Genomic DNA, 25,301 nt, shown 5'->3' on the forward strand with positions numbered 1-25,301 from the left:
GGAGAATGAATACGAAAGTGGGCAAATCCTTCTTCTTCGACGGTTCGGTTTAGTTTGCCGATAACTTTCCCAGCACCCAAAAAAAGAAATTCCAGTTTCACCCTCTCACTTTACTGTGTTGTCATATTCAGCCAACGAGGCTCTTCTGATATTAAATTGCAAATATCCTCTTTTGCTGTATATGCTGACCGAAAAATAGAGAGAACCGTCTGTGTGATAAGTTTTCTTTCGATGTATAGACGGGGTAGGAATAAGGCACCGGAAGGGGATGCCATCAGTCTTGTCCACTCTGGCCGTTCCAACGACTCGCAGAGAGCAGCAACAATAACAAACAATAGCGAAGAAAAACAATTTTCCAAAGCCGTCCATCTACAATTTCTCCAAGTGGAATCGTTGCGTGTAACTTTCAACCGCTGAACAATTTAGGATTTATTTTTTTTTTCGCATTTGGCTTCTGCGGAATATTATTCTGCGTCAGTGAAAATATAAAAGTTTTGAAATGTGGGGTATTATGAAATCCTTTAGCGGTTAAGAACCGACCAATCTCTTTGAAGTAGAGGTCTCGTTAAGCTCGTTTTTTTTGTTTTGTTATGCTATTTTTGATTTTTTGGTGGGGTGGTAAATCTAATTTGTTGCTGACGAAGAGGACGTCACAGACGTCGCCAAGTGGACAAAGTGGCGTCTTTCAGCGTCGTTGCGTGTCCGTTTGCTTCGACCTAATGCAACAAAAACACACAAAATTGTCAAGTAGAAATAGCAAGGGAGAGAAAATGGAAGTGATGAAAGGAAACAAGTGGGGGGGGAGTGTGTGGGAAAAGGAAAACAATCCCACCCGAAAAAAGAAAACTCGACGCTTTTTGTTTTTTTGTGGTCTGTGGTTTCTTTTGCTTCCATTGCGCATTGGACGCCTTTTTCGATTGACTTTCACTTCATCTCACTCGCTCAACGACGCTCCTTATTCTCCCTCACTTTTCCCATTGCGCCGCTCTGCCTTTTATTGAGTCAACGTGAGATATATAATGGTGGATATCGATTGCTGCCCGCCCCTCCCCACTACTCTCTCTCTCTTCCGTGAGTTTCAACAAAGGCTTTTGTGTTGGCTCTGCGAAAAGACGCTGGCGCAACGCTTCGTCTCGTTCTCCTTGTTTTTAGAGACTCACGCCGAGCGATATTGGATTCGATCGCCTCCAACTCGCTCTTGACAATAACGCCAGATCTTTATTATTATCCGATAATAAACGGTGCGCGGGCGAAAAATTCGATTGATTTTTTTGTTTTTGTTTTTCAACGGGGGCGTCTTTATTGTTTTTAGCAAGATGTCAATATAAAAGTAGGAGTCAGGCTGCAGCGTGCGAAATTTTTTCGACTTCAAAAGATGACATCGTCCTGCTCAAGGAGTTGAAATATCTTTCTTCCATGGCAAGAAGCATCTGCGACTTGATAATAACCCAACTTCACTTAACTAGAATTTCGTAAAAGTTTCAGCAGTAGGTTCCCACGAATCGGATGTTTTTGTGCCGTAAATTGCACTCGCTGCAAGTACTTTTTACGGGTGTTGGCAGAATTATCGTTTTCTTTGTGGTTGAAATCAAATAAACTTGGCAAGTGTTGCACAATGCGTGTTCTACTTCCAATGTAAAGGCACTTTTGCGGAACTTATGTGAGTATACACTCACTTCTATTGGATAAACCAACGTAGATTTTATGAGTAATTCTTGAAGCATAAGAAATTCACGGTGTTTACTTCCTAGTGAGTCGTGAGGCCAACCACGTACCGTAAATTTGGCACTTCTGTTGCGTGTAGCATGAATTTGTTAATGGATTAAAACATTCCCCCCCCCTAACCTCGACGTTGGATGTATTTAAATTGAATTCGAAATATTAGAGTTAAGAATACGACTATTATGTTATTTCTTTGTGTTTGTAGCCAAAAGAAATAATCCTCAAGTCTAATCGAGTGAAATCAAATTAAATCCTTCCTTCCCGTTTTCGATTTCCGAATCGTACCCTCTGCCCTCTTAATGCCAACATAATAGTACATAAGAAACAATAGCCGCAGAGCTATAGGCAACTTAACCTCACCTCATTCACTCTGGCAGAATCGGATAATGTTGCCTTGATGATGGCATTTGGCGTGAGAGAGGTGGATTTGGCATGGTGGCTGGATGGATTCAGTTGCATTTGAAGGAAATGAGGCGGAATGAGAGGCCGGGAGTTCTGACTCGCCATAGACGATAGATTCAGCCCCTGTCCTATTGGGGAAGGCAAAGTTCGTCCTGCTATAAATAAACACACACCACAATAAAGTCTCAAGAGAAAACAAAAGATGGTAAAGAAAAGCCACCGAATCAAAGAGGAAATTGGATCTCCCACTGATGAAGTGGTGACGATACACGATGAGTTAAGAAGAGAACGATTATTGCGTGATACCGACAAGAACATAATCATTCCCAGAGCGATAACAGACTGGCTGTTGAGATCTTATTTCTACATCTCCTTCGTGTCCTTGTCAACATGCTCCTTTCATTTACGAGAGCAGATGAAAACGATCCTAGTTCCCATAGTGTACATACACATTTGCTCTGTATAGAACAAAGATGGTCGGAATCAGGAACGAGCCCTGCTGGCCCCCTCTGCACGCTCTGTTTCTACACATTTATCGATTAGGTGCGGGGGCGCGCGTGTCTCCCGCTCGCTCCCGGAGAAAAAGAAAAAGGCCGCGCCGTCTTTTTCTGTCGTCTCTAAATTGGATGGGCCTATTCGCTGTGCCCCGAGATCGACGGCCAAAAAGAGAAGGGCACGCGCCTCGTCTTTTTGCTTCACGAAGAAAAAGAACCTTAGGGTATTTCTCAATGGATTCCCGAGTTGTCGTCCTTTTTTTTTTTCTTTTTCTCCTTCGTCTTTTTCCTCTTTTTCTTCTTCCTCTCCACTGAGATGAACAGAATCTGCTTGCAGGTCTACAAGTGTAGGTCCCTTAGATTGGCCTTTTTTTTTAAAAGAAAAAAGGGAAAAAAAGGCCTGAAATTGATCGTATTTTCTTTTTCTTTTTTGGGTTCTGGAAATAAATCAACTCGCGTGTTTCAGGCAATCACCGAAACCGACCTTCAGGCGTGTTGAGAGATTCAATTCCTTATTTTTCCTTAGGCCTATAAATAACGTGCTATAATAAGAAACCTGGCGGATTCTAATTGTACATTCTTTGTGTCGTAATGTTTCCGACGATTTGACAGGGTTAGATAACAAATAGCGAGAAATAGGAAGCATCCGATTTGATTAACACTGCCAGACCTTTGTTCTCCGACATGTTTACTGACGGATTAGGTTTTCGATCACACTGGGATTTCCGAACATATTGTCTTTCTATCTACCGTACATAACGAGAGTTGCACGTTTTATTTCGCCATGTCTAAATCTTCAGTAAACATTGTTCTTGTTTTGCTTTTAAAAATTGCCATTTTGTTTTGGAATCCGCCAGCCGACTGTTGTTCGCCATTTACCAAGAAAAATGGTGATCCCGTTACCATGCGGCAGTAATTCTCATAAATTTTCTATAAAGATTTGTTATGCTCCTACCGTACGGAGAAATGCAGCCATCTTGGCTCTCTCTTTTTTTTCCTTTTTTGCAGTGGCCGTAATAGACCTACAAAAGAAGACGAAAGAGAATCTATATATCCTTGCCGACTCTCCTTGGACTGCCTTTCTTGATACATGCTGTTCGATCGCTCCTTTATTTTTTGTTTCGAGAGATGGAGGGGAATAAAAGTTTTCTTCCCTTCCATAGCGTGCTCTGCTCTTTCTCTATTCCCTCTGCACTTGAGAGAAAGAGAGCGAGAGAGAGTTGGAACTCTTTGTTATACTGCCGTCCGAGCTGTCGCTTCCCGAATGGCGAATGTCGCCGTCTCTCATGGTTACATATATGCCAGTGGGAAATCTGATTCCATCTAGAAAACTCAACTATATCCTTGTCTCTCTCGGTCTCCGTCTCTTTGGCCTCTAGACTGTCCAATTCCTGTCTCTTTCCATCTCTCGCAGCATCTTCTCACAATCCAGCGCATAATAACATTTGACCTACATACGCAGTCCGACCGTACTCGCCGTAATACATCTTCCCGGCAAGTCAATTTTGTTTCAGAAAGCCACTGCCGATATTCCACCATCAAGTTGGAATAGGGATGGAGGGGGGCTGTATTCTGTCGAAATCCTTTGTCTCCTCCTTTCCCTTTATAAGGTTTCGGGATTACGCAATATCGCAGTAGTTTCTTGCGTAATAGTTTGTTCATTACAGGCCTTGTGTGTGTTTTATCTGTCGAGGGAGGAATTGAGCGACGATGAGTTATAAAAGGTCCCCGACAAGTGCCAAGGCGAGCGAGGATCGGTCTGGGCGCTCCCGAGTTGAGGAAGAAAGAATTTTTTTTGGGGAAGGATCTTGAGCGTCGGCGTCGACTCTGCTGCTCCCCTCCTTCCTTTGCTTGTAAAGCTGAAGGTCTGCCGGATAGGAGCGCTCAGTGATTGGCGAGGCTCCGGCCTCTTGTGTTGCGACCATTGTCGTCCGCTTACGTCTACAATGGTGCTTGTGCTGGTGAGGTGCTGTGACTCTACGACAATAAGATAGTGGGCCGTCATTACGGTGCAATTCGGTAGCGATGGTCCTGTTGATGTACTCGCCGACCGTGTACAATCAGAGTTGCCAATGGTCCAGCCTCCACGGTTCGGGCAAGTCGGCCATAAGCAATTCCTCGACTTTATTATTGTCATCGACTCCCAGTAGTACCGCACAGTCTCACGATTGGGGATTGGCCCTGGCTACCGGGTCATCTCTCTCCGGCTACGACCTATTCCGCTGCGCCGTCGTCCTCGTCGTCACGTGTGGATTAATCTCGGGCAACTTGATCCTCGCTCTCGCCGTCAACTGTAAATACTCGGCCGGAATCCTTCAATTCCAAGTTCGTCTTTCATCCGGTTTTCCTAGCATATACATATACTAGTAGGCTGCTGTATATATTGCGCACAACTATTCCGCTCTTCCGTCTCGCCTCTTTTCTTTTTGCCATTGCATGAGGTATAAAAGATCCATCGCTCCTTTTCTCTTTGACGGCCATTTATCATGGGGTGGCGAGGAGGGGGGGGGGCAGATTGGATATTTCCAAACGCAGAGTTGCGGACTAAATCCTCGGGGCTGTAGCATAGAATATGCACACAGCAGTATAGAACGCAGTAGACGCCCCTCGGCTACATTGATGCTCACGCTAAACCCCCTGTATTGTAATCTGCATAATGTTCAGATTCAGTTGGTCTTTCTTTCTTTCTCGTCCCTCTACTTTGATGAACGGATCAAGGAAGGAAGGAAGGAAGGAAGGAAGAAATTGCTTTTTGAAAACGATGGGCGTCTGATGCGGCAAATCGTTTGAATTCCAATTGCCAAACTTTATATCGACGTTGGACCAGTACTACTCGCCAGAGGGGAGCAAAAACGATTCATACTTTTAACTTGATTTATTGGACTCTTTTATGAAATGACTGTCGTCAAAAGCTTGCGGCTTTCCGAGCTCTTTTGAATGTTTTATACTTGTACCGCATCGTCATTCTTTAAAAGATTTCGTGGAAAAGAGACAAAAAATGGTTGAACTCGTTATTTGCCCTATTGATTTTTGTTTCTACGAGCATGAATGATAGTGGTGGGGGGAGGGGGAGCGACTGTATTAATGTCTAGAAACTCTCGCACGGGTGCAAAGCAGTGCAAATTGGAACTATAGGAACGGCCGAGTTCATCAGTAGTACTGGGGGGCTGCTGCTGCTCGTTGTGTCGCCTGATTAATCGACTCGTGTGCTCCATCATCAATTAGGGCCATCTCTATGACATTAGTACAGAGGCCACCGGCTTGTTTGCGTTCTCACATTTTAGATTGCCAATAGAGCAGCTATATCAATCTTGAATGGATTTGTTCGTTTTTTTTCCCTCTATTGTCTCTCTGTGCTGCGCCTCTGCTTCCTGATTGATGGACGACTCAATGGAATGGATGGGGAAATTTTTGTGTGCGTTCCTGTTTGTCGTCGTTGTCGCTGTTGCGCTGCCGATTCGACAGACGCGCTGTTTACTCACATCGATCGCCACCAATCACGTCGCCACCGGGTTATTAGTCACCGTCTGGAATATTTACCCCAGTTTGATCGGTTGCTGGCCCTACGGAGTACTTCTCTGCCAAATACAAGTAAGTTGCGTCATCATCCATTTCGCTTTTTTACGGGAAATCATTCCACTGCTGCAACCACTTGATTTTCATGCCCATCGGGAATGTCTGGGTCTTTTTTTTTTCTTCTTCTTGTCCTTCCTGGAAGGAGCGAACGTGTCTCCTTGCATTTGCTCCATCAGCGGGAATAGAGGGGGGGGGGCAAAAAAATCGGGACATAAAGTCACCTTTAACGAGGGATTTTGGCAACAGTTATCGACTGACGATTCCCGTACCAGATAACTGCCCTCCATTCTTTACGGGCAGTTTCAAAGAAGATTGGGCAACGCAAAAGCCAACATTTTCTAGTGGGTGGAGTCTTTAACATTTGAATTGATGACGATATATTTTTTTTTGTTATTTCTTTTTCAATAGGCCGTGTTGCTAGGCTCGCTGAGTCAGCACAGTTCCATTCTGTGGATATTGGTGGCCCTGGATCGCTACATCTTTGCTACTCGCCGGCATCGATACCTGCAACTAGCCTCTTCCAAGGTACTACTGTCTTTTACTAGCGTCGGTCTAAATAATGCGGTCGAATGATATCGTTTCCTTGTATCGAGAGAGGCAAACAAGATTGATAGCGAGATAGGAAGAGACCATAAACAAGATCAGAAAAAGAGTGTCTACACCCACACTCGCGTTGAGATGATGACGATGAGAGATGGCCATTTGACCGAAGAAAACAAATCATCGGCGACAGGAGCAGCCGCCGGTGAATGTGGGGCTGTGCCAAATAAAAAGACAAGTTGAGAGCTCTCTCACCCGCGCTTGTAAGATAAATGTGATTTATTCGGCGACAGTTCTCTCTATATACACTATACACCGTCGTGTACACATCACAACGCCTATTCGCCATCGCTCCTTGTTTCGCTCCCGACACACGCTCGCGAGCACGAAGCTAGCCGAACTAGTGCTGCTAATAGTCGGCAACGTGAAAAAGTGAGTCAATGGCCTTTTCCGGGCCAAATGTCATCGCTAGACACAAGCGTGTGTGTGTAAATGTATGTATACTATATTATCTAAGCTGCACGATGTACGACATGATAAAAAAAAGTAAGAAAATGTCCACAATGGCTGCGGTTGCTCGCGCAATGGGTCATTGAAGATGGAAAGGCAGACGCATCAAGTATATGCTGTGGTGCATCGGCCCGTTCACGGAACCGAAAGAAATATATGTATGTATATAGGATAGAATAAAAAGAGGAAACGTGATGATACTGCGGTTTATCTATGGCCGCGGTGTAGTATAGACTTTGGAAGTGGTCCAACATGTGTATTCATCAGGGGGGTGGATCCCCCTGTACGGGGGGAGAAAAGAAGGCTGAAGAAAACAATTTGTATTTAGTGTTTGATTTAAAACGAAAAAGTAAGAGTTATGTATGGCAATTTCCATAGCCGGGAGGAGGGCATCGTTCATGCCAAAGAAAAAAAAAACTTGAGCTATTATATTGGGTTGAAAAATTTACTCGCGGCTATTGAATAGTCAATTGCGAGAAACCCGCCAAAGACAAAAAAAAAAGGAGTTACCATCTAAAAGCTCCTTCACATGAATAAAATAGTCGATATGATATATGAAGCAGCATTCATGTCGTTACGGTTGAATTCAAATGTTCTATGACGCACCTTTCTCCGTGAGCTCTCCTTATGTTCTGGCTAACAATATTACAAAATCCACGTCGCGTCAATCCGATTATTTGTCATCTAATTTGTCATTCAAAAGTGTATATGCTAATTCTTATACATGTTTCACTTTGCAGCTTTGCGTTTGGGTGGCTGGCACGACTTGGGGCCTCTCCTTCGCCTACTACACTTGCATGGTGTTGCCCTACAAGGCCTTCGACTATAGGTACCCCCGTCGTTGGCTATGTATAACGAGGCCAAATAAAACAACAATGACAATCTTGTTTTTAATTGCAGCAACGACGGTCTGGCCGGATGTGCGCCAGTGCCCCAAACTGGCGTTCTCATGTTGGTCAGCACGTGCTTGCTCTATTTTCCGACGACGATGACCCTCCTTTACGTCTACGGCACCGTCTTCCATTCGCACAACAGCAGCCAACGATTAGTTCCGACAACAACGAGAACGCTGCCAGTAGCAGCAGCAGGCGGGCAGAGCCTCGTCAAAACGGCCACCCGTTATGAGTGCAATGACCATTGCACAGAAGGATACTGCAACGTAACGTTATTTTTTCACGTCAGACATGTATTGATCCGGATACATAATGAGATGAATTTTTTATTTTCCTTGGGTGGGCGGTAATAAAAAAGGTCAAGGTGGAAGAGGCGGTGACTCGGTCCGTCGCCACCATGTCTTTGGCGTTCATTATCAACTCTACGCCGTGGATCATTAAGCAAATCATCGTCGCCTGTCTCGGCAATGAGGTGAGTTGGTCGCCCGATCAAAGAAATCAAAGTTTTTGAGATTGAATCTAAATTTGGAACATTGGCCGTGAAACAAAAGTAGCAAAGGGATCACTTGACTTTCACTCATTATAAAACTTGTTAAATTCTATGTAACGTACAATTTGAATGTGATGTCAGGTGGCGCCGTGGTTGGACTTTGTAATCACTTGGAGCTCGCTGAGCATGGGTATTTGGAATCCATTGCTCTGCTGGCTGCTCTGTCCGCCGATTAGAGACGGCGTTCGGCACATTCTCTCGTTGGCGTGCGCTTGCTGCTACACCAACAATTACTCTCAACCCACAAGTATATGCGATTGACTCACTATTAAATTCCATCGCATCCCTTTGATTTTCCCCCTTTGAGTTTCCCTAAAATTGAAATTCTGGTGCGCTCGCCCTGAAACCCTGAACCCCCCTCCGGTTTGCACCAGGGGAAAATCGTTTGCCATTTTACGTCAATAGTTTTAGATGCCCCACAAAGTTCTGGTGCTAATCTTTTTAGTCTTTTTGCGGTAGTCGGTTGTATAATCTCCCTATTTCCATTGGCTTCAATAGGGCGATCTTCGACGTGGGCCACGGAGATATCGACCGTCAACGGCCTGGCCGCACCGCCTTGCGAGATTCATCCCAACGTGGGCAGTACGTTCATGAACGTAATCAAGCCGCATCCCAATTCGCCGGCTACGGGACCCACGACTCCCATACGTGGCATCCAGCATCTGCCTCAAATTTTCCTCCCACCGCCGCCTTCGTCGGTCATCAACGCGGCCGTTCAGGTGGTGGCATCTCCGTGCTGCTCGCCCGGTCGATCCGTCGGCACCGTCGAACACGACGAGCGAATCTGGGGCGAAATTCTCGAAAGGAGTCTCTCTTCCAACTCTTTGCATCATTTGCATAGATTGCACCGTAACCATGACGACGAAGACGACGACGATGGCAACCGGTCGAGTCGAGTGGTGGACTCGGCGCGAACACCGGCTGCTGCGTCGTATCAGCAGGAGAAACGTCGCAACGGGAAACCGCCTGGCAACTGGCACGTCTGACGGGGAACCAGACAACGTGCCCTTTGAATTTTCAGGAGAAAAGACTTGGGCGGACAAAAGGAAATGATCGGAACCGAATCCAGAAAATCAATCCGGCATTGATCCTTTTTTTTCTTTTTCCTTTTCTTCTTCCCTCCCAATCCTATACCCTTGTATTTGAGGCGCAATAAGGCTCTTATCCTCTTTATATTCGGTTGATGGACTCGTCGACTCATTGTAGCCCTTGAACAGTAGTTGACATCATTGTCATCATACATCATCAGTAACCTTACATTGAAAAACTTTGCTTCTTTTGGAGATTGATTTTACAATTCCCAATTCGCTCCCGTCGCTCCCCTCCTCGCACTTTGATTGCTGACGAATCCGCTTAATCTCTAACCATTTTTTATTTTCAATTGAAAAACCTTTATGGTTGATTATAACGTTTTAATTTTTTCGTATTTTTTTTCTTTCTAAAATACCATGTCATTTCTATTACATGATATATATATTTGGCGTGATGTAAATACATACCGGTCTACGACGGTGCATTTTGACCGTTGCTCTTGTTTGCCGCCGTCAGAATTTCAAATTAGGTATTGAAAATCTGTGTGTTGTGGCAACGGTTTGTGATGCTTTGTCGTATCCAATTCATCAACAATGAAAGAGGACCGTGTCCGTTGGCGACGCAGATTCTAAATCTCGAAATGGGGACGAGCCTTTCAATATCCCGACCGGATCACCGATTATTTGATCTCATTTGGCCACAGAGATCCTCGAGATCAAGACGCGATGCTTCTCCGCGTCCTTTTGGTGCTGGCCAGCGCCTTTATTCACGTCCAATCGGCTCATTACGAACTGTATTCGGAACTTCGTCCGGACGAACGTTGGTTTCTCGACGATACGAAATTAATCCCCGTTAGCTGCGAGAATGGGGACTGCAGCGCTCTTTTCAACAAGCACAACAAGCACAAGATTGCGAAGCGTGCCGCCGTTCAGGTAGAAACCATGAAGGATTACATCAAATTTCTGTTGCGCGGCAACAAAACAAAAGACGACGACACCAACACCGACCCGTACAGGACTGGCAACATCACTTTAGGTAATATGTGATGTAATTAATGCTGAACGGTGTATAATCCCAGGACTCTCCATTTCAAGGCGTGGTGATAGAAAAGAGCTTTATCGGAAATCTGGAAACGTTCACCAACATCTTTGATGTCGCCAGCATGCCGTCCAGTCCTGAAATAGATTATCTCCGTCTACAGAAATTCAACGTTACTTATCTCAATCCGAGAGATAAACTGCCATCAAGTAAAATTGATTTATTTCTGCTCAAATAAAGAAAACAATCTTGAATCAATTTTGGGGTTTTTCCTTGGATTTAGATATCAACGCTGTCCTATCTATTTTGCCCTGCGACGTTCTTACCCGTTTCGACAAGAATCTCGCCAGCCTCCCGATCCTCCACATCGCCATTACAAGTCAGTATTTACATTTTGAAGAATAAACAGACTGAAAGACGAGTTCGATCGATATGAACTGAGTTTTGTCATGAAGGCGATAATTGTCCTCGAATCACTCGTTGGGCCGTTTTGATGGTACCGGTGGTGAAAACGGGAGGTGAACTGCCTCAAATTTTTACTGATTTGCGTTTAAGCGACACACTTAACTGGAAGGAAGCGGTCGTTATTGCAGAGGAGCACGCAAGTAAGTTTCTCCCTCGACACTTTTAAAAATAAAATGTTCTGAAGTTGTTATTAGCTTTGTTGTGAACGTGTTTTTAGAAAAACGGTTCACCGCAATATTACAACTGTGATTTTGAATGAAAATTTTCTTTAGATAAAGAGTTATTTGATGGGTTGGTCGATAGCTTGAGCCGCCCTGTTCATAAGAAAGACCCTCTTGCTATAACTGTCGTTAAACTGCATGGCCCCGTTGCCTTGAGGTAAATAGCAGCAACAACTGGTTAAATCAATTTTAGACCTAATTCTCAAATTGATCGTTTTCAGGAAAAAGAACTTTGAATCTCAGTTGCTGAATCTGCAGGTCAGGCCTAAAGGTCGTAATTTCATCGTGGTATCTAAACAAGACACTGCGTTATGGGCGTTTGATGCGGTGGGTTTCTTTCAAACATCAATATCCTTATTCGTTATTCTGAAACAGTTTTGAATTTTCAGGCTAGTGACGTTGGATTGGTGAATCCTTATTCCCAATGGTTGTTCTTAATCACCGATTCTACTGATCCTGCCATTTTCTTGCCGAATGTGGAAGATGGACAGAACATATCTTTTTTGTACAACATCTCTGATATAGAAACAACAGCCAACGCAAACTCATCGGAACGTGTTAATGACCTGCCATGCTACACTTCAAATCTATTGCAGGTGTATGTGAAGGCTCTTCATCAGGTGATCCGAGAAGAAGAGACGCACTATTTTCAAACCACCGAAGACGACTGGAATAGATCGAAACCGTCAGCTGGTGATCGCAGAAACAACATCTTTCGAACTATACAAGTAAATAGATTCTTCCACATTCTTTGATCTGGATTCACTAGTCAAATGAGTTAAACTCTCGGTTAAACTTTAATTTTGTTTTTACCAGAATATGTGGAAAGACGCGACTAAATGCTCAAGTTGGCTAAACTGGGCTATAAAGGCTATCGAAATAAAAGAAACGAAAAAGCCAACGCTCTTGGATGTCGGGGTCTGGGACGCAGCCCATGGTCTTGTCGTCTACGACGATTTCTTCCCCCATTTCACTGGAGGACTTCGCCAGCGTGTCATCAACGTTACGACTATGGAGGTATTTTAATTTGTTGCTACTAGTTTGTTCAGAAAGCAAATATCCCTATTGTTTTTTTTAGTTTCCTCCGTGGCAAATCTTTGAACGAAACAGCCACGGGAAGGTGGTACGCCACACTGGTTTGGTTTTGGAACTGACGAAAGAGCTTGGAAACCGTCTGAATTTCAGGTTTTGTTACACAATTTTCCTCTGATTGCTAGTGTAATCTATTTCAATTTTATATTTAACGTTCATCTGTTGTAGCGTCAATGTTGTGGAACCCGCTGATGGTAAATGGGGCTCTCGACTTAGCTTCAGTCGGTGGACTGGCATGGTGGAACAAGTTCGGACAGGATCGGTACTTATTATGCGAGCCATGTGATTTTTTACTGAAATCATTGTTTATGCTGGAAATTTCAGGTAGCGTTTGCTGCTGCAGGATTCACTGTCACAGCCGATCGAATGAGTGCCGTCAATTTTAGCATGTCTCTAGACGCCCAGCCTTACACTTTCATGTTTGCTCGGCCTAAGCAACTGAGTCGTGCGTACCTCTTCATTCAGCCTTACACTCCAAACGTAACTATTTGAAGAAATGACAAGCGTAGAAAATTTATCATCTCATCGTATTTCTATAACAGGCTTGGATTACAATTTTTGCCATGACAATTGGTGCAGGTCCGTTGATCTGGGCCTTCAATAAAATCACCCCGTTTTATGACTTCTACCCTGATCGTCCAGGATCGCCAATTTTTAGCATCTGGTATAATATTTGGTATTGTATCGGCGCGTTGCTTTTTCAGGGTAATCACCTAACGAATTATTTCTCATGCTTTTCTGTGGCACTGAATTTAATAAATGTACTTTTATATTAGGTCAAAGAGAAATGCCTATCGCTCTGAGCGGTCGAATGGTAGTAGGTTTCTTTTGGCTTTTCGTGATCGTAGTTTTGACTGCCTACTCAGGTAACCTTGTCCAAACTATTAAAATACAAAACAATTTACTCATGATAATCTTCACTTTAAGGAAATCTTGTCGCTTTTTTGACATTTCCCACGTACACCAATCCTATCAACACTCTGCAGGATCTGATCGACAATAAAGGCTCCCTTACTTGGGGCATCCTTCGTGGAACGGCCCTGGAAGATTACCTCAAGGTAAGTTTATAAAAATGCAAGAACAACAGTCTATCCACAATCTACTGCTAATGAAATTATTTGGTATTATAAGACATCGGATGAAAAAATGTATAGAGAACTTTATGAAGGTGCCATTCTGCATGATACCGCAGACGATGTGCTTTTGGACATGATACGAAATCAGCAGCATGTCTACATTGAGTGGAAGACTAACCTTCAATGGCTAATGAAACAGGATTTCATGAAAACCAATTCGTGCGACTTCTCTTTAGGTACGTCAGTGATCGATTTTAACCATACTCATTATTCACACTTTAACATAAATCTTACCGATTAGGTACTGAAAACTTTTTCTTGCAGCAAGTTGCCTTAGCTTTCCCCAGAGATTCTCCTATTTTAGAGAGGGTCAATCTCGAGTAAGTAATCATACTAATTATATTATAGTTGCTATGTTCTTATCTTGATTTGCATTAAACGCATAAATATTTTGATGATGCTTGTTTTATAGGATTATTTATATGCAACGCGGTGGACTTATTGAACATTGGCGTCAGGAATTTTGGCCGTCGGCCGATCGCTGTTCTGAAACAGCTACCGGAGGTAGTGACGGTGACACCATCCAAGCCATCAGCGTAGCCGACATGCAAGGATCCTTCTACGTCCTCTTTTTTGGTAAAAAGAAAAACTTGGGTACTTTGTACAACTTATTCATAAACGGCAAATTCATGTACGAATAGGTTGTGGTTTAGCGGCCGTTTCATTCATCATTGAAAGACTAATTCATCGCAGCAAAGAAAAACGAGAAAGCGAAGTTATACGACCATATTTGAATTGAAGTGGGTCATTGGCGGTTAACAATGTATCCCATAATATTTATCCCAAATTTTCATCATTGGCACATTCAATTTCACATACTCTTTCAAATAACTTATATATCCAGATAAATCACGTAGATGGACGCATGCGCAACATGAAATCTAGAAATGGCCGAGGTATACAACTGGCATATGTGCACTATATTATTCTCTATCTCTTTGACATAAAGCTTCATGAATTTACCTAGACTGCACAACTTTGAAATTTAATTCCAAGGTTCACACAGGTATAAAATAAACAAGTTAACTTAGTTTTACTTGAAATAAATAACAAAATCGAGAAAAATTTGAAATCTCCAAACAAGACACCTGGCTGTATTAATAGGAACCAGTGAAACAAGATAAGCATATCGATTGAGCAACGAAAATGAATCATAGCTCACGAATCCCAATACTGGTCAACCACATGAAAAGAAAACACTAGCGTAATGAATCGAACGATCAAGAGTAGGGGAGATGGGTAATTTTCAGTCGTTTGGTCTCTGACTCGCCGGTAACTGCTATCTCAAGACCTGCAAAGTCAAAGTTTTCACATATTAGCCAGTGTTGGGAGACACAATCACGTCCTTTGAATGTCTAAAAAGTCCGCAGTCATCCTATGTGGGTGAAAAGATGTCCTTGCAGTTTCTCGGACTGGAAACACACCTGTAGATTGTTGATAATCGAACCGCGAGGGCCTCTTGCCCGGCAAGCCTCTCGTGTGTTGGTGGGTTTGTACTGACTGTGGCTCTCTCACAGCTGCAGTCTGTGTCAAACCATTCTCCATGCCGTAAACCATGGCAACGGCAGGATAGGTGAAATTTCCACTAGCAGTTGATGACCTGAACGAGAGCCAATTGTAATTAAAACACATAATATGCACAACAGTTAACGATCCTGGAAAATTTCATTATTCAAATGCCGTAAACCTGAAATTCAAAAAGCACTTTTTAGTTTCGTAAGCTTAAGAAAACGATTATTTACCCGCTATAGTATGGTTGAGAGAAGGTGTAAACTAGTTGCTGTTGTTGTAATGCTTGTTGTTCTCTTTGCCACTGAATGAAGTCTTGTTGGAGAGTTCCAACTAAACTAAGCGCCAATGATCGGGCGTTTTGAACTGCTGACGGTTCAATATGCCTGGAAAAAAAAGATCACATTTATAATAAAGGACTACAAAAATCAAGATAAAAAACACTTACTCTAGTAATAAATGATGTGGTTCATCACTTGCATTTGATGAACTAATTCCCTGACCTTGCAAAGATACACTTACACCAGTCTCTGTTTGAATGTAGTTGACATTGTCACCAGAAGGACCAAGCACTCTTTCAACAATCTTGAATGTTTCAGGTGCATGATCAAGATTAATATAAACTTTATCTCTTATAAGAGTCACTTGAGGAGGAGGATGGTTAGGGACAAGAGTTGGAGAGATTACAGGAGGTGTTGGACTAGATCCTGTGTGCTCAGCAATGAAATCTTGGATATGATGAATAGCTTCATCTACAGCATGTTTGTCAACTGCTTGGATGCAAATATATAGTGGTCTTTCATCATTTGCCGTGAGTTTCTCTCGTTGAGAAACATAGCGCCCCTTAGTACACAAAGCAGCTTCTAACAACACATTTTTTGTAAGTTTCTTTAACAACCAGATTTTAAATTGAAAATGTACATTACTTGATTTCCATTGAATTTGTTCTTGAATATATCCTTTGGTCAGCAGATTTCTTACTCTAGGAGGCAGGTTGTTGATTTCAACTTCGGCATTGAAAAGATCCTTTCTCCCTGTTTTAAGTTTTTTGTCTTTCTTCTGAGCACCATTGTTGGCTTGCAAGTTCTGCTGTGGCTGAGGTTGAATTTTACCTTCTGCAGCTAGTTGGGCATTGATTTGGGCAGCAGCTTGGGCTGCAGCTTGTAAACTCTAAAAATCACAAGGAATTATTAGTCATATTGATAGTAATTTTGCTTTTACATTAAATATTCAAAACCATTTGTGTTAGGGTTGCCAGGGGCATGTTTGATTAAAGGTATCTCCATACTTACTTGGTTACTCAAACTGTTTCTACTATTAACTGTATTGTTCATCACTGTGTGTTTAAATACCAAATGTGATTAGGAAATTCATCAATCATTAAGATCAGGGTTGGGAGAGATAAATTTCTTTCTATTGTTATTAAATGCACAGTAAAAATTTGATGTGGCAACAAACGAAGGCCATGCGCTATTGCCAAATAAGTTTACTTTTGAATTTATCATTGCGACCGCCAGATGGAAAAGTTCGCCACCTAGGAAATGTTTTGTTCAACTTCCAGTGAAAATGGCGCGGAACAGTTTTGTGGTTGTTTTGGTAATGTGAAAAAATAACATCTCGAGCGATGGCTTCAAAAGAAACCGATCAACTAATAGAAGATGAACTTCAGGCTTTGCATCAATCTATTGAACAGTTGAACTCAGGAAATTCAGAAGTAAGCTTTCAAAATGATAGTTTAGAGAATCAAAAGACCAGCAAAAGAAAACGGGCGAACCAAGCCGATGTACAAACTCAAACTCCCAAGAAGTCTAAAAGACGCAATGTTAATATTCCTGAAGAATGCCTCAGTGATCCAAATAATCCAATCGATGAAATATTAGAGGGGATTGCTCTACGGAAAAATCTTACTACAAACAATGTGAAACATCTGCTACGGAATATAATCGCAAATGAAAGTGTTCAGGAAATGCTTAAATGTTCACTTGATTCCAACTTAAAGATGAGTTTCCAGCCAAAGCTTACTCGTTCAAAAACAAAAGAGTGGCTTGAAAATCAGAATAATTTAGCTTGGCCATCATCAGCAAAAAAAGCTAGTGATACACAAATTCTAATGGAAGAAGATTTCCCTGAAGATTCTTCTGATGAAGACGTTGAATACAGGTTAGAAAAATGTTTGAATTCGTAAACTAATAAATAATTGAAAATCTTTTCTACAGGCCTAATGAAGATGACACTGATAATCATAGTGATGAAGGAAGTTTCCTGTCTTCACACACAAGTGACATCGGATCTCCTTCATCTTCTGTAGCTGCCTCTACACCAAAAGTTTCACAAAGTATTGATCCATTTAAAAGACCATTCCCTATAGAGGAACCTCAAATCCAGGAAGATCTCATTGGGTCTCGAACTCGTTCGAAACTACCCCTGAACGACACTCCTTTAGAGCATTTGGAATTGGCTTTTATTCCTCCTGATATTTCGACTGACATGTATGATTCTGACTGTGATAATGAAGAATGGCGAACATTTTTAAAAGTATTTTCATAAAAAGCATTTATTAATTTGTACGCCTGAATTCAATACTTGCTTGTTACAGGAGTTTGTTTGTCCCCCTTCGAACCACCTTTCTGAGAACCTTGACGACGAAGAGGCCGATCCAGAATACAACGTTCTGGAAGAAGAAGAAGAAGAAGTCGATGCAGAAGAATTGCGTGCAGATCGCACTGTCCAAATTACTAAAAAAGAAGTCAGTGAACTGCTGTCGGAGCTTTTTGAAGAGGATTTTTCTTCGTCCGATGAGGAAACTACCAAACCAAGCAATAATCTTCCTCGCGTACAACAACCCACAGAGGACATTCTTCAAACGGCCATTTCAGATATAATAGTTCAATTAGAACCGAGTTCTCCAGAAATAAGTAAAACCCTCGGTAAACCTACTGGAATTGTACAACCTCTTGTTCTAAACCACGAGGCACAAATGCCCTTTACTATCAGCTTCCCAACAATGGATTTACCACCAATTGAAATGTTCCATAATCCTTGTTCTTCTTCAAGCGAAGTTTCTTCACTGCAATCTTACACAGTAGAACTCTCACCAGAAGCAACATTGCTGTTAAATGAACAATTGAGAAAGCATGTGCAACTGCTTACTCAAATGCATTTAATTACCGCACAGCAGGCAGGTTTGGAAAATGTAACCGAAGAATGTCGTTTTATGCTACAGGACCTCGTTCCTTTAAAGCAACGAGTTGACATCGCAAACTTAGATGAAGCTATTGATCTAGTTAATCATTGGGAAACTGTTGTGACCAAGGTACCGCCTGAAGAACTTACAAAGTTTCAAAGAACTATTGTCGTCTGTGGGTAGGTTTTTCGTGCTAATTTTGTACTGAATAATTTATTTAATGCCAAAATATTTTAATAGGGAAAAGAAGAAGTTCTTTAAGCGCTCAAGTAAACATCCTGAGCGATATCCTTTCAACCCTAAAATGGTCGAATTAATGGCAGAGAGTCGTGTCTTCATTTATCCTGAGCTGCTTCCTAAGCTTGCAATCTTTCAAAGTGAACCAGGTATGATTATTTGCTAATCACATTCTTTTAGTTCCAAACATGAAATTTTTTTATTGAGCAGGGCCGTGTAAAATGTCTTCATATGAAGAACAGCTGATAGCAATGGGAATGGAACAATTTACTCCATTTTGTAAGGAACTTTTGATCGGTAAAAAGAGCTCAGTAGAAAACATGGTTAATTCCATGATTTCTCACTACATGCTACCACATTGGACTGCCAAACAGATCGGAATTCGTATCAAGAACAAATCGTTTAAAAACAAAAGAAGTAAAGAAGAAGGAAACCCTATCAAAGTAAGGCTCTTTTTCTGGTTTATGAATGAGGTTGTAATTGTTTTGTTGTTTTCTTCCGGTAAAAAGTATTATTTGGCAAACAAAGTTGCTCCACCCATTCATCATAATAGTATCCAGCCATTTGACTGCTACTCAACAACCGCACTGTGCGATGTCCCACCCAATTTGTTACCAGAACGTTGGCGAGAAATTATGCTGATCCATGGCGGCATGCGTTGTCGGTCTAGAAAGAACGATCTTTTTGCACTACGACCTGTAGTTCCACATTATCAACCGACACATTACATCCTCTACGGAATTCCGTCACTCCCACAACCGACTATGTCCACTCCCACGGTTAACATTATGAGAACGAAATCCATGGGACACCCCCCAACGAAAACCAAGAAAAAAAAATCGGACTCGAATAACTCGAAAACTGACGAACAAATCGCACAAGCTAGTCAACGAATTCCTCAGTCTGTTTATTCTCCAGTTCTTTGCGACCTTGTTGAAACTGACAACAATAACTCATGCACGAATATCGACTTAAATAATTTACAACCGACTGAGGTAATTATAATCTTGAGTGAATTCGTGTTGAACGAATACTTTCAACCTCTGACAGTACACATAATTCTTGCATTTTAAACCAATAATAGGTATTCGAAGATTCTCAAAATAATGAATATCAAAATCAAAAAGAGAATCAAGCGCCTGAGGGAACACATTCAAGTAATGATATAATGATTCCGGTTGTCGATCAGGTAAAATCAAGTTTTTGTTTTACAGTACAAACACATTTTTTAAAATGCCATGAATGTATTTATTTTTGCATTCTGAACATAATTTAGGAAACGGACAGAGCAAACCCGGAGGAGAATAATGCTTCTTCAGAAACGGATCCAACCCCAATGAAAGTTACTTCGATTTCAGAGAGGGTATGTTTTCTCATTATTTTATAACAATCATCATCCGGACTACTCCCTTCGTTAAAAATATTGATGTACTTCCTCGTATCTTCTTGTCTAAAGCTTTTATCTTTCTTCACTCCAACTTCAGGTTGACCTCGCTGAAAAAGATAGTACTTCTGAAGGGAAAGCATCTGCTGAAGAAAATATGAATAATGAAAATTTGACAAAATCACCTGAACCTACAGATGTATCAAGTGTATGTTCCAATCAACTAGATGTCATCGATACCGATTTTGAATGTGAATCTGAACTGCCGCTTGGGGCTTCGAGCCCTCATGACGAAAGAAATCGAACTTGTCAAACTTCAAATCAAGGAGCCAAGCGCTACGTCCTAATCCACCGTCCAGATTCAAATATGACTCATGTCATGCATGTTTGGGGCCCTTCAAGTATAGCAGAACAAACTACCATTCCTATTCGAACAGCTGCTGATCGCGAAGCAAATAATCCTTCAGGAGAAACAAACCCATCATCACAAGTATAGTGTTTCTTGCTTTAACACTAGTTGCCATACAATTTTAATCGCCTTTTTTTGTACTTGTCCAGGGAAATCAAAAGTCATCTTCTTCAGGTGCTGAGGGTGGCAGTGGCATTTTTTGTCCATCTGGATCTGGTGCATCAGGAACAAGTGCAGGCAACAGCGGAGGAGACGACGGGGATAAACCTCCTTCGAGTCCATTAAGCAGCAATCATGTCGATGAAAATTTAGTCATGGAAGACGACGACGAAGAAGAAGACTCTATTTCACTTGATTTCTTGACGACAGTTCCATTGGCTACCAATTCTGTTCCAAAAGGGAGGAGCCCTGCTCATCGCCATATTCGACATCAGCGCAATGCTAAGCGGATACTTGACTCTTGGATGGCCGATGATGACCCAGTGCAGCCACGCAGCGATGGTACTGCTTAAATTTTGTTTACTAATGATTATTATTATTAATATTTTTTAAATTTTATTTTTATTAGCATATGCCCAAATTTATTTCATGAAAGTTCGAAGTCGGTTGGAACAATCAAATCCCGTGGCGTTTAAAGAATTCTTTACTACTTTGGGCCAATTTCAATCTAGTTCTGGTTCATTCTTGGAGTTGTACAGAAAAATCGAGACTATTTTGAAAGATAACATGGATTTGTTGGAAGAGTTCGTTCTCTTTTTAAGTCCAGAGGCAGCTGCTCAATGTGGAGTACAGTTCCAACATTTTTTGTACGTCCGAATGCGCGAATTTTTCTCAAAACTGAAGGTAAATGTCTTTCTTGGTTCTAACTTTATGAATCCGACCATGTTTTTTTTTTCAATTACAGATTCATTTCAAAGATAGCCCTTCACAACTCAAGCGAACTCTGAAGACCCTTCAGCAAGTGGAAAGCAGTGCGTCACCCAACATAAACGAAATAAAAAATGCTATTCTTCCTCTGCTCAAAGGAAACGCTCATTTAACGCAGGGTTTTCTTCAGCTTTTTCCTGATGATGCACCACCTCCAAGGTAAACCAAAACTTTTGTGAAAATGTAGGGCATGTCGATGTTAGACCTCCCTACTCTATCCCCCAGCTCACCCCGGATAGTAGCCACCCCGAGATAATGTCCCCCCAGATATGAGTCCCCCCTTGATTGTATCCCCCCCTAAGATGTCCCCCCCATGAAATGTGGAGGGGGGGTTACTATCGTGTGGAAGTCACGATAGTAGCCCCCCCTCCATAGTTCGTTCACGCAAAGGGGGGGACAGAATCCGAGCCGTAAAGGACACTAGCCCCCCCCCCCCCCCCCCCCCCCAAAAAAAAAATCGTCTTGTGATTTGTGTTCCACGGCCTAGCCTGCTATAAATAATCATTCGGCGACTTCCCGTTTTTTAACTGTGCCTGCTGCCCCACCTCTACTCCATCACACGCTCTGGACTGTACAAGAAAAGTTAAAGTGATAATTAAACGGAAATTTTTCCCAAATCGCCTAGTTTTTCATCGATATTTCAGCTGTTTGTTTACAATTAAACAAGGAGAAGACAGGACATATTCGCGGCTACATGACGTGTATAACCCTACCTCAATTTACATTAACATGTTTACTTTTCCTTTCATGGAACAATTGTAAACAAACAGCTGAAATATCGATGAAAAACTAGGCGATTTGGGAAAAATTTCCGTTTAATTATCACTTTAACTTTTCTTGTACAGTCCAGAGCGTGTGATGGAGTAGAGGTGGGGCAGCAGGCACAGTTAAAAAACGGGAAGTCGCCGAATGATTATTTATAGCAGGCTAGGCCGTGGAACACAAATCACAAGACGATTTTTTTTTTTTGGGGGGGGGGGGGCTAGTGTCCTTTACGGCTCGGATTCTGTCCCCCCCTTTGCGTGAACGAACTATGGAGGGGGGGCTACTATCGTGACTTCCACACGATAGTAACCCCCCCTCCACATTTCATGGGGGGGACATCTTAGGGGGGGATACAATCAAGGGGGGACTCATATCTGGGGGGACATTATCTCGGGGTGGCTACTATCCGGGGTGAGCTGGGGGATAGAGTAGGGAGGTCTAACATCGCATTACCAAAATGTAGAAGAAAACTAATTTCAAACAAAACTTGCTCCTTGATTATAGCGATTCAGGGGACTTTGAAGATGTAAATATGGATCAAATCAACAGTGGAGACGAATTTGAACATGTCCACATAAGTGAAAACACTCAAGCCAAAGAAAATGAAGTGAAATCAGGAAAACGAACAGGTATGAAAGGAAGTGCCAAGAACAAGAATAAGGGGAAGTCTTGGAAGAAGTCATAGTCTCAGTATATGTTTTATAGAAAATTTGTTGTCTTTATTACCGAAATTCATGTAAATACAGACGCTTTCGTATTAATCGTATACATAGAATGGTGGTGTAGATTCTCAGCAAGACTCGTGCAGGGTTATAACAAACTTGGAGCCAAAAGGTGAATCGTACTCTATGCCTAATGATTGGAAAATCTTGCGAGGTGTAGAAAGTGAGTAAAGGTACAATTTTCCATCGCGATCGCCGTATGCTAATGGTAAGTCGGCCGACAAAGTACATTTAACATCCAACCAAGGCGTAGCATTAATAACAGCAGATGGAGGTTGATCGATTGCCATTGTGGGAGCGCGCTGCTTGTTCGCCCACTCGATGATTCCTTTCATCTTCGAGATTTCGTCGCCACCTTCCCAGGTTGGAGGAAGCAAAGAAGCAACGATCAAATCAACCGAGACAGATGGCAAGTCTGTTAAAAAATCAAGTAAATTACAATCGCTTAATTAAAATAGCAACAAATGTATTACGTTTTTCGTTGTTAATGACTGATTGACCCGTGAGTTTGTATAGTTCAATTTCTTTCTTCAAGTAGTGGGATACAGTCAAAGTTTGTAAGTAGACGACCGTCTGAACTCCTAGAGTGGCTAAATGACGAGCAGCACAAACAGCACCAGCAGCTTCTGGATGATTACCACATAAAACTACGACAACTGGTTTTTGATGAGAATTTTTAGGTGTCAAGCGGTGAGGACCACCAACAAAGTGAAGAGCAACTTCGGCAACTGCTCGAGCTATCGATTCTGATCTCCTTTCAACACTAATGCCTAGTTTTTCCATGGAATCTTGCATTGCTTTTCTCAGTTCAGGACTTGCACTGGGTACAACTAATCCTGTATCTGTAAAATTAATAATTTAGTGTAAAAGAAATTAAAATAATGCACCAATTGAATGTACCAGTAAGGAATTCCTTTGTTGATGGTGATGGAAGGTGAATTTGGCGGTATGTGGGTGGTAAGGTTTCCAGAACATTTTCATCATGTCTAAAATTGGACACTGTTCTAGCTCCGGGACCAAGAGGAGGACCTTGTTGTTTTCCTGACTGTATCTCTCCCATTACTGTTTTCTTATCAAAGAGTGCCAAATTGGTTTCAAAGTCAAAATCCTTTTCCATGTTGACATCAGTTCCAAAGCAAACATCATCTTTTCCAACTCTTCCTTTAATTTTATTTAGCTTGTTTGGTGTGTCTGGAGGGGCAGGCTGAGAAGAAGAACTTCCATAACCATCAAACTTACGGGGTGAGTCTCTGGCACTGGTTTTGTTTTTATTCCGCTGAGATTCTAAATGCTCAACTTCTGCTCTATTCCCAATTTTGTCATCCTTAGGTGAAGGAATGATGGCTAGACTAAGAATGTCTTTAGCAAGCAATGTTACATCATCAATAGATGATTTTAAACCATTCTTCCAAACATCTTTCAAAGTAAGTGTTTGGTTAAGGGTATCCACATTACTTACTTGCCCTTGATAACAACCGAATAACTCTCCACAGTCGACTGTCACATATGAGCCTAAATACTTTCCACTCATAATGTAACTTTTGTAATATAGAAAACAGGTGGTTAAAATGTTTGGAGATAAAAGCCGTTAAAACGCAGTCACTCGAGAATGCACTCAGGCCAAAATGTTTATATTCGTCTGCTCACGAGGTGAGCATCCACAGGTGAACGATCTAACCATAGTGAATTGAACTTAACTGGGCAAACTCTCTCTCTTTGTTTACCGTTTATTTGGTTATTAGTCTAATTGTGTGAAGGGTTTCCTATTCCCAATACCCAATTGATAAGTAAGACATAGCCACATAGCAGCTATTTCTGTTGGTGTTGCACTTGCACAGTAAAAAAGGAAACTCATCCGATTTCAAGAGCGAAATTTTTGTGGCAGACGGACATATATATCACAATGTAAATGATGCGTAAAAAATCAGCAAGTTAAATTAGTTATCGGTTTATTAAAGTGAGCTTGAAACTATTAAAGGTTACCTTTATTTAAATGAGAAAAGTTATTTTGCCACTAGGTGACGCAACTGTTTTTAAACCAGTCAGGAATCAGGACATTTGCATGAAGTTTGAAGTACAAAACTGTCTGTACATTTGTTAAATGGATGCCGAGCCGAGCGACAAAGTTCCCTTCAAGTCATCCCTTTGTTTTACGCTAAATTACTTGAGTTAAGGAAAGGCCATGCAGGTATGGATAAAAATTCGTTGTCTGGTTGTCAACTTGAGTGACGGTAATATAAATTAATAGTATAACAACTGCCCTGGCCCTTGCAGGAACTTTGGACTTTTTGACCCTCGGATTTCGAAACAATGGAATATTTCGTTTACTGAATTTAAATATCGTTTACTATTTAACTTTCAAAATGAAGAGGTGGTATGGGGGTAACCACGGACTAACGGTGAAGAATTCTTATTGGACGATTTGTTAAAATTCATCATGCAACATTGCCCCCGCGCCCTTAATTTTAGCATAGCCTACTTTATTATAGGAAG

General features: G+C 41.8%; 5 protein-coding genes across 9 annotated transcripts; 3 read left to right on the plus strand and 2 right to left on the minus strand.

Moving 5' to 3' along the window:
* The first annotated feature begins 3,891 nt into the window (after positions 1–3,891).
* On the plus strand, positions 3,892–10,214 carry LOC124311789 (trace amine-associated receptor 9-like). Its single transcript, XM_046776130.1, has 8 exons — positions 3,892–4,943; positions 6,084–6,209; positions 6,603–6,719; positions 7,985–8,073; positions 8,145–8,403; positions 8,496–8,609; positions 8,769–8,934; positions 9,186–10,214. The coding sequence occupies exons 1-8, from the start codon at positions 4,644–4,646 to the stop codon at positions 9,671–9,673; spliced, it is 1,659 nt and encodes a 552-aa protein (XP_046632086.1). The 5' UTR covers positions 3,892–4,643; the 3' UTR covers positions 9,674–10,214.
* Positions 10,215–10,284: 70 nt separating this feature from the next.
* Positions 10,285–14,702, plus strand: LOC124311788 (ionotropic receptor 93a-like). The gene is made up of 18 exons (XM_046776129.1): positions 10,285–10,754; positions 10,814–10,966; positions 11,041–11,136; positions 11,213–11,362; positions 11,495–11,600; positions 11,665–11,770; positions 11,833–12,171; positions 12,260–12,460; positions 12,522–12,628; positions 12,704–12,797; positions 12,860–13,015; positions 13,078–13,240; positions 13,312–13,401; positions 13,463–13,593; positions 13,667–13,847; positions 13,913–13,991; positions 14,084–14,247; positions 14,313–14,702. Exons 1-18 carry the CDS (start codon positions 10,445–10,447, stop codon positions 14,408–14,410), a joined length of 2,724 nt encoding a protein of 907 aa, XP_046632085.1. The 5' UTR covers positions 10,285–10,444; the 3' UTR covers positions 14,411–14,702.
* A 34-nt stretch (positions 14,703–14,736) lies between these two features.
* Positions 14,737–16,649, minus strand: LOC124311791 (KH homology domain-containing protein 4-like). Of its 3 annotated transcripts, XM_046776134.1 has the most exons (6): positions 16,473–16,649; positions 16,107–16,350; positions 15,629–16,043; positions 15,414–15,566; positions 15,096–15,271; positions 14,737–14,962 (listed from the first exon to the last, which is right to left on the minus strand). In XM_046776134.1, exons 1-6 carry the CDS (start codon positions 16,512–16,514, stop codon positions 14,892–14,894), a joined length of 1,101 nt encoding a protein of 366 aa, XP_046632090.1. In that variant the 5' UTR covers positions 16,515–16,649; the 3' UTR covers positions 14,737–14,891. The 3 variants fall into 3 exon arrangements, with proteins under 3 accessions (XP_046632090.1, XP_046632089.1, XP_046632091.1); XM_046776133.1 differs by having other exon boundaries at positions 14,737–15,271; XM_046776135.1 differs by having other exon boundaries at positions 14,737–15,271; positions 16,418–16,487.
* A 70-nt stretch (positions 16,650–16,719) lies between these two features.
* Positions 16,720–22,852, plus strand: LOC124311787. Of its 3 annotated transcripts, XM_046776127.1 has the most exons (14): positions 16,720–17,340; positions 17,397–17,715; positions 17,777–18,543; positions 18,605–18,750; positions 18,812–19,044; positions 19,111–19,278; positions 19,402–19,596; positions 19,686–19,790; positions 19,878–19,964; positions 20,086–20,475; positions 20,544–20,895; positions 20,963–21,237; positions 21,299–21,480; positions 22,591–22,852. In XM_046776127.1, exons 1-14 carry the CDS (start codon positions 16,805–16,807, stop codon positions 22,769–22,771), a joined length of 3,936 nt encoding a protein of 1,311 aa, XP_046632083.1. In that variant the 5' UTR covers positions 16,720–16,804; the 3' UTR covers positions 22,772–22,852. The 3 variants fall into 3 exon arrangements, with proteins under 3 accessions (XP_046632083.1, XP_046632082.1, XP_046632084.1); XM_046776126.1 differs by having other exon boundaries at positions 19,111–19,596; XM_046776128.1 differs by having other exon boundaries at positions 19,111–19,596; positions 22,599–22,689.
* Positions 22,782–24,556, minus strand: LOC124311790 (enhancer of mRNA-decapping protein 3-like). Its single transcript, XM_046776132.1, has 3 exons — positions 23,709–24,556; positions 23,282–23,650; positions 22,782–23,223 (listed from the first exon to the last, which is right to left on the minus strand). The coding sequence occupies exons 1-3, from the start codon at positions 24,337–24,339 to the stop codon at positions 22,877–22,879; spliced, it is 1,347 nt and encodes a 448-aa protein (XP_046632088.1). The 5' UTR covers positions 24,340–24,556; the 3' UTR covers positions 22,782–22,876.
* Between the last annotated feature and the right edge of the window lie 745 nt (positions 24,557–25,301).

Source organism: Daphnia pulicaria, chromosome 8, assembly GCF_021234035.1.
Source record: "Daphnia pulicaria isolate SC F1-1A chromosome 8, SC_F0-13Bv2, whole genome shotgun sequence".
Taxonomy (NCBI): Eukaryota; Metazoa; Arthropoda; class Branchiopoda; order Diplostraca; family Daphniidae; genus Daphnia; species Daphnia pulicaria.

Excerpts from the sequence above, each read along its gene's own strand:
- LOC124311789 (XM_046776130.1), top strand. The coding sequence starts at position 4,644 with ATGGTCCTGTTGATGTACTCGCCGACCGTGTACAATCAGAGTTGCCAA. Across the intron at positions 6,720-7,984 it reads TGCAACTAGCCTCTTCCAAG|CTTTGCGTTTGGGTGGCTGG; the intron begins GTACTACTGTCT and ends TTCACTTTGCAG. Across the intron at positions 8,404-8,495 it reads GCACAGAAGGATACTGCAAC|GTCAAGGTGGAAGAGGCGGT; the intron begins GTAACGTTATTT and ends GTAATAAAAAAG.
- LOC124311788 (XM_046776129.1), top strand. The coding sequence starts at position 10,445 with ATGCTTCTCCGCGTCCTTTTGGTGCTGGCCAGCGCCTTTATTCACGTC. Across the intron at positions 11,601-11,664 it reads CATGGCCCCGTTGCCTTGAG|GAAAAAGAACTTTGAATCTC; the intron begins GTAAATAGCAGC and ends GATCGTTTTCAG. Across the intron at positions 12,461-12,521 it reads TCAACGTTACGACTATGGAG|TTTCCTCCGTGGCAAATCTT; the intron begins GTATTTTAATTT and ends TGTTTTTTTTAG.
- LOC124311791 (XM_046776133.1), bottom strand. The coding sequence starts at position 16,514 with ATGAACAATACAGTTAATAGTAGAAACAGTTTGAGTAACCAA. Across the intron at positions 16,351-16,472 it reads GAAACAGTTTGAGTAACCAA|AGTTTACAAGCTGCAGCCCA; the intron begins GTAAGTATGGAG and ends TGTGATTTTTAG. Across the intron at positions 15,567-15,628 it reads CCACATCATTTATTACTAGA|GCATATTGAACCGTCAGCAG; the intron begins GTAAGTGTTTTT and ends TTTTTTTTCCAG.
- LOC124311787 (XM_046776126.1), top strand. The coding sequence starts at position 16,805 with ATGGCTTCAAAAGAAACCGATCAACTAATAGAAGATGAACTTCAGGCT. Across the intron at positions 19,597-19,685 it reads ATAATTTACAACCGACTGAG|GTATTCGAAGATTCTCAAAA; the intron begins GTAATTATAATC and ends AACCAATAATAG. Across the intron at positions 21,238-21,298 it reads AATTTTTCTCAAAACTGAAG|ATTCATTTCAAAGATAGCCC; the intron begins GTAAATGTCTTT and ends TTTCAATTACAG.
- LOC124311790 (XM_046776132.1), bottom strand. The coding sequence starts at position 24,339 with ATGAGTGGAAAGTATTTAGGCTCATATGTGACAGTCGACTGTGGAGAG. Across the intron at positions 23,651-23,708 it reads AACAAAGGAATTCCTTACTG|ATACAGGATTAGTTGTACCC; the intron begins GTACATTCAATT and ends TTAATTTTACAG. Across the intron at positions 23,224-23,281 it reads AGTCATTAACAACGAAAAAC|ACTTGCCATCTGTCTCGGTT; the intron begins GTAATACATTTG and ends ATTTTTTAACAG.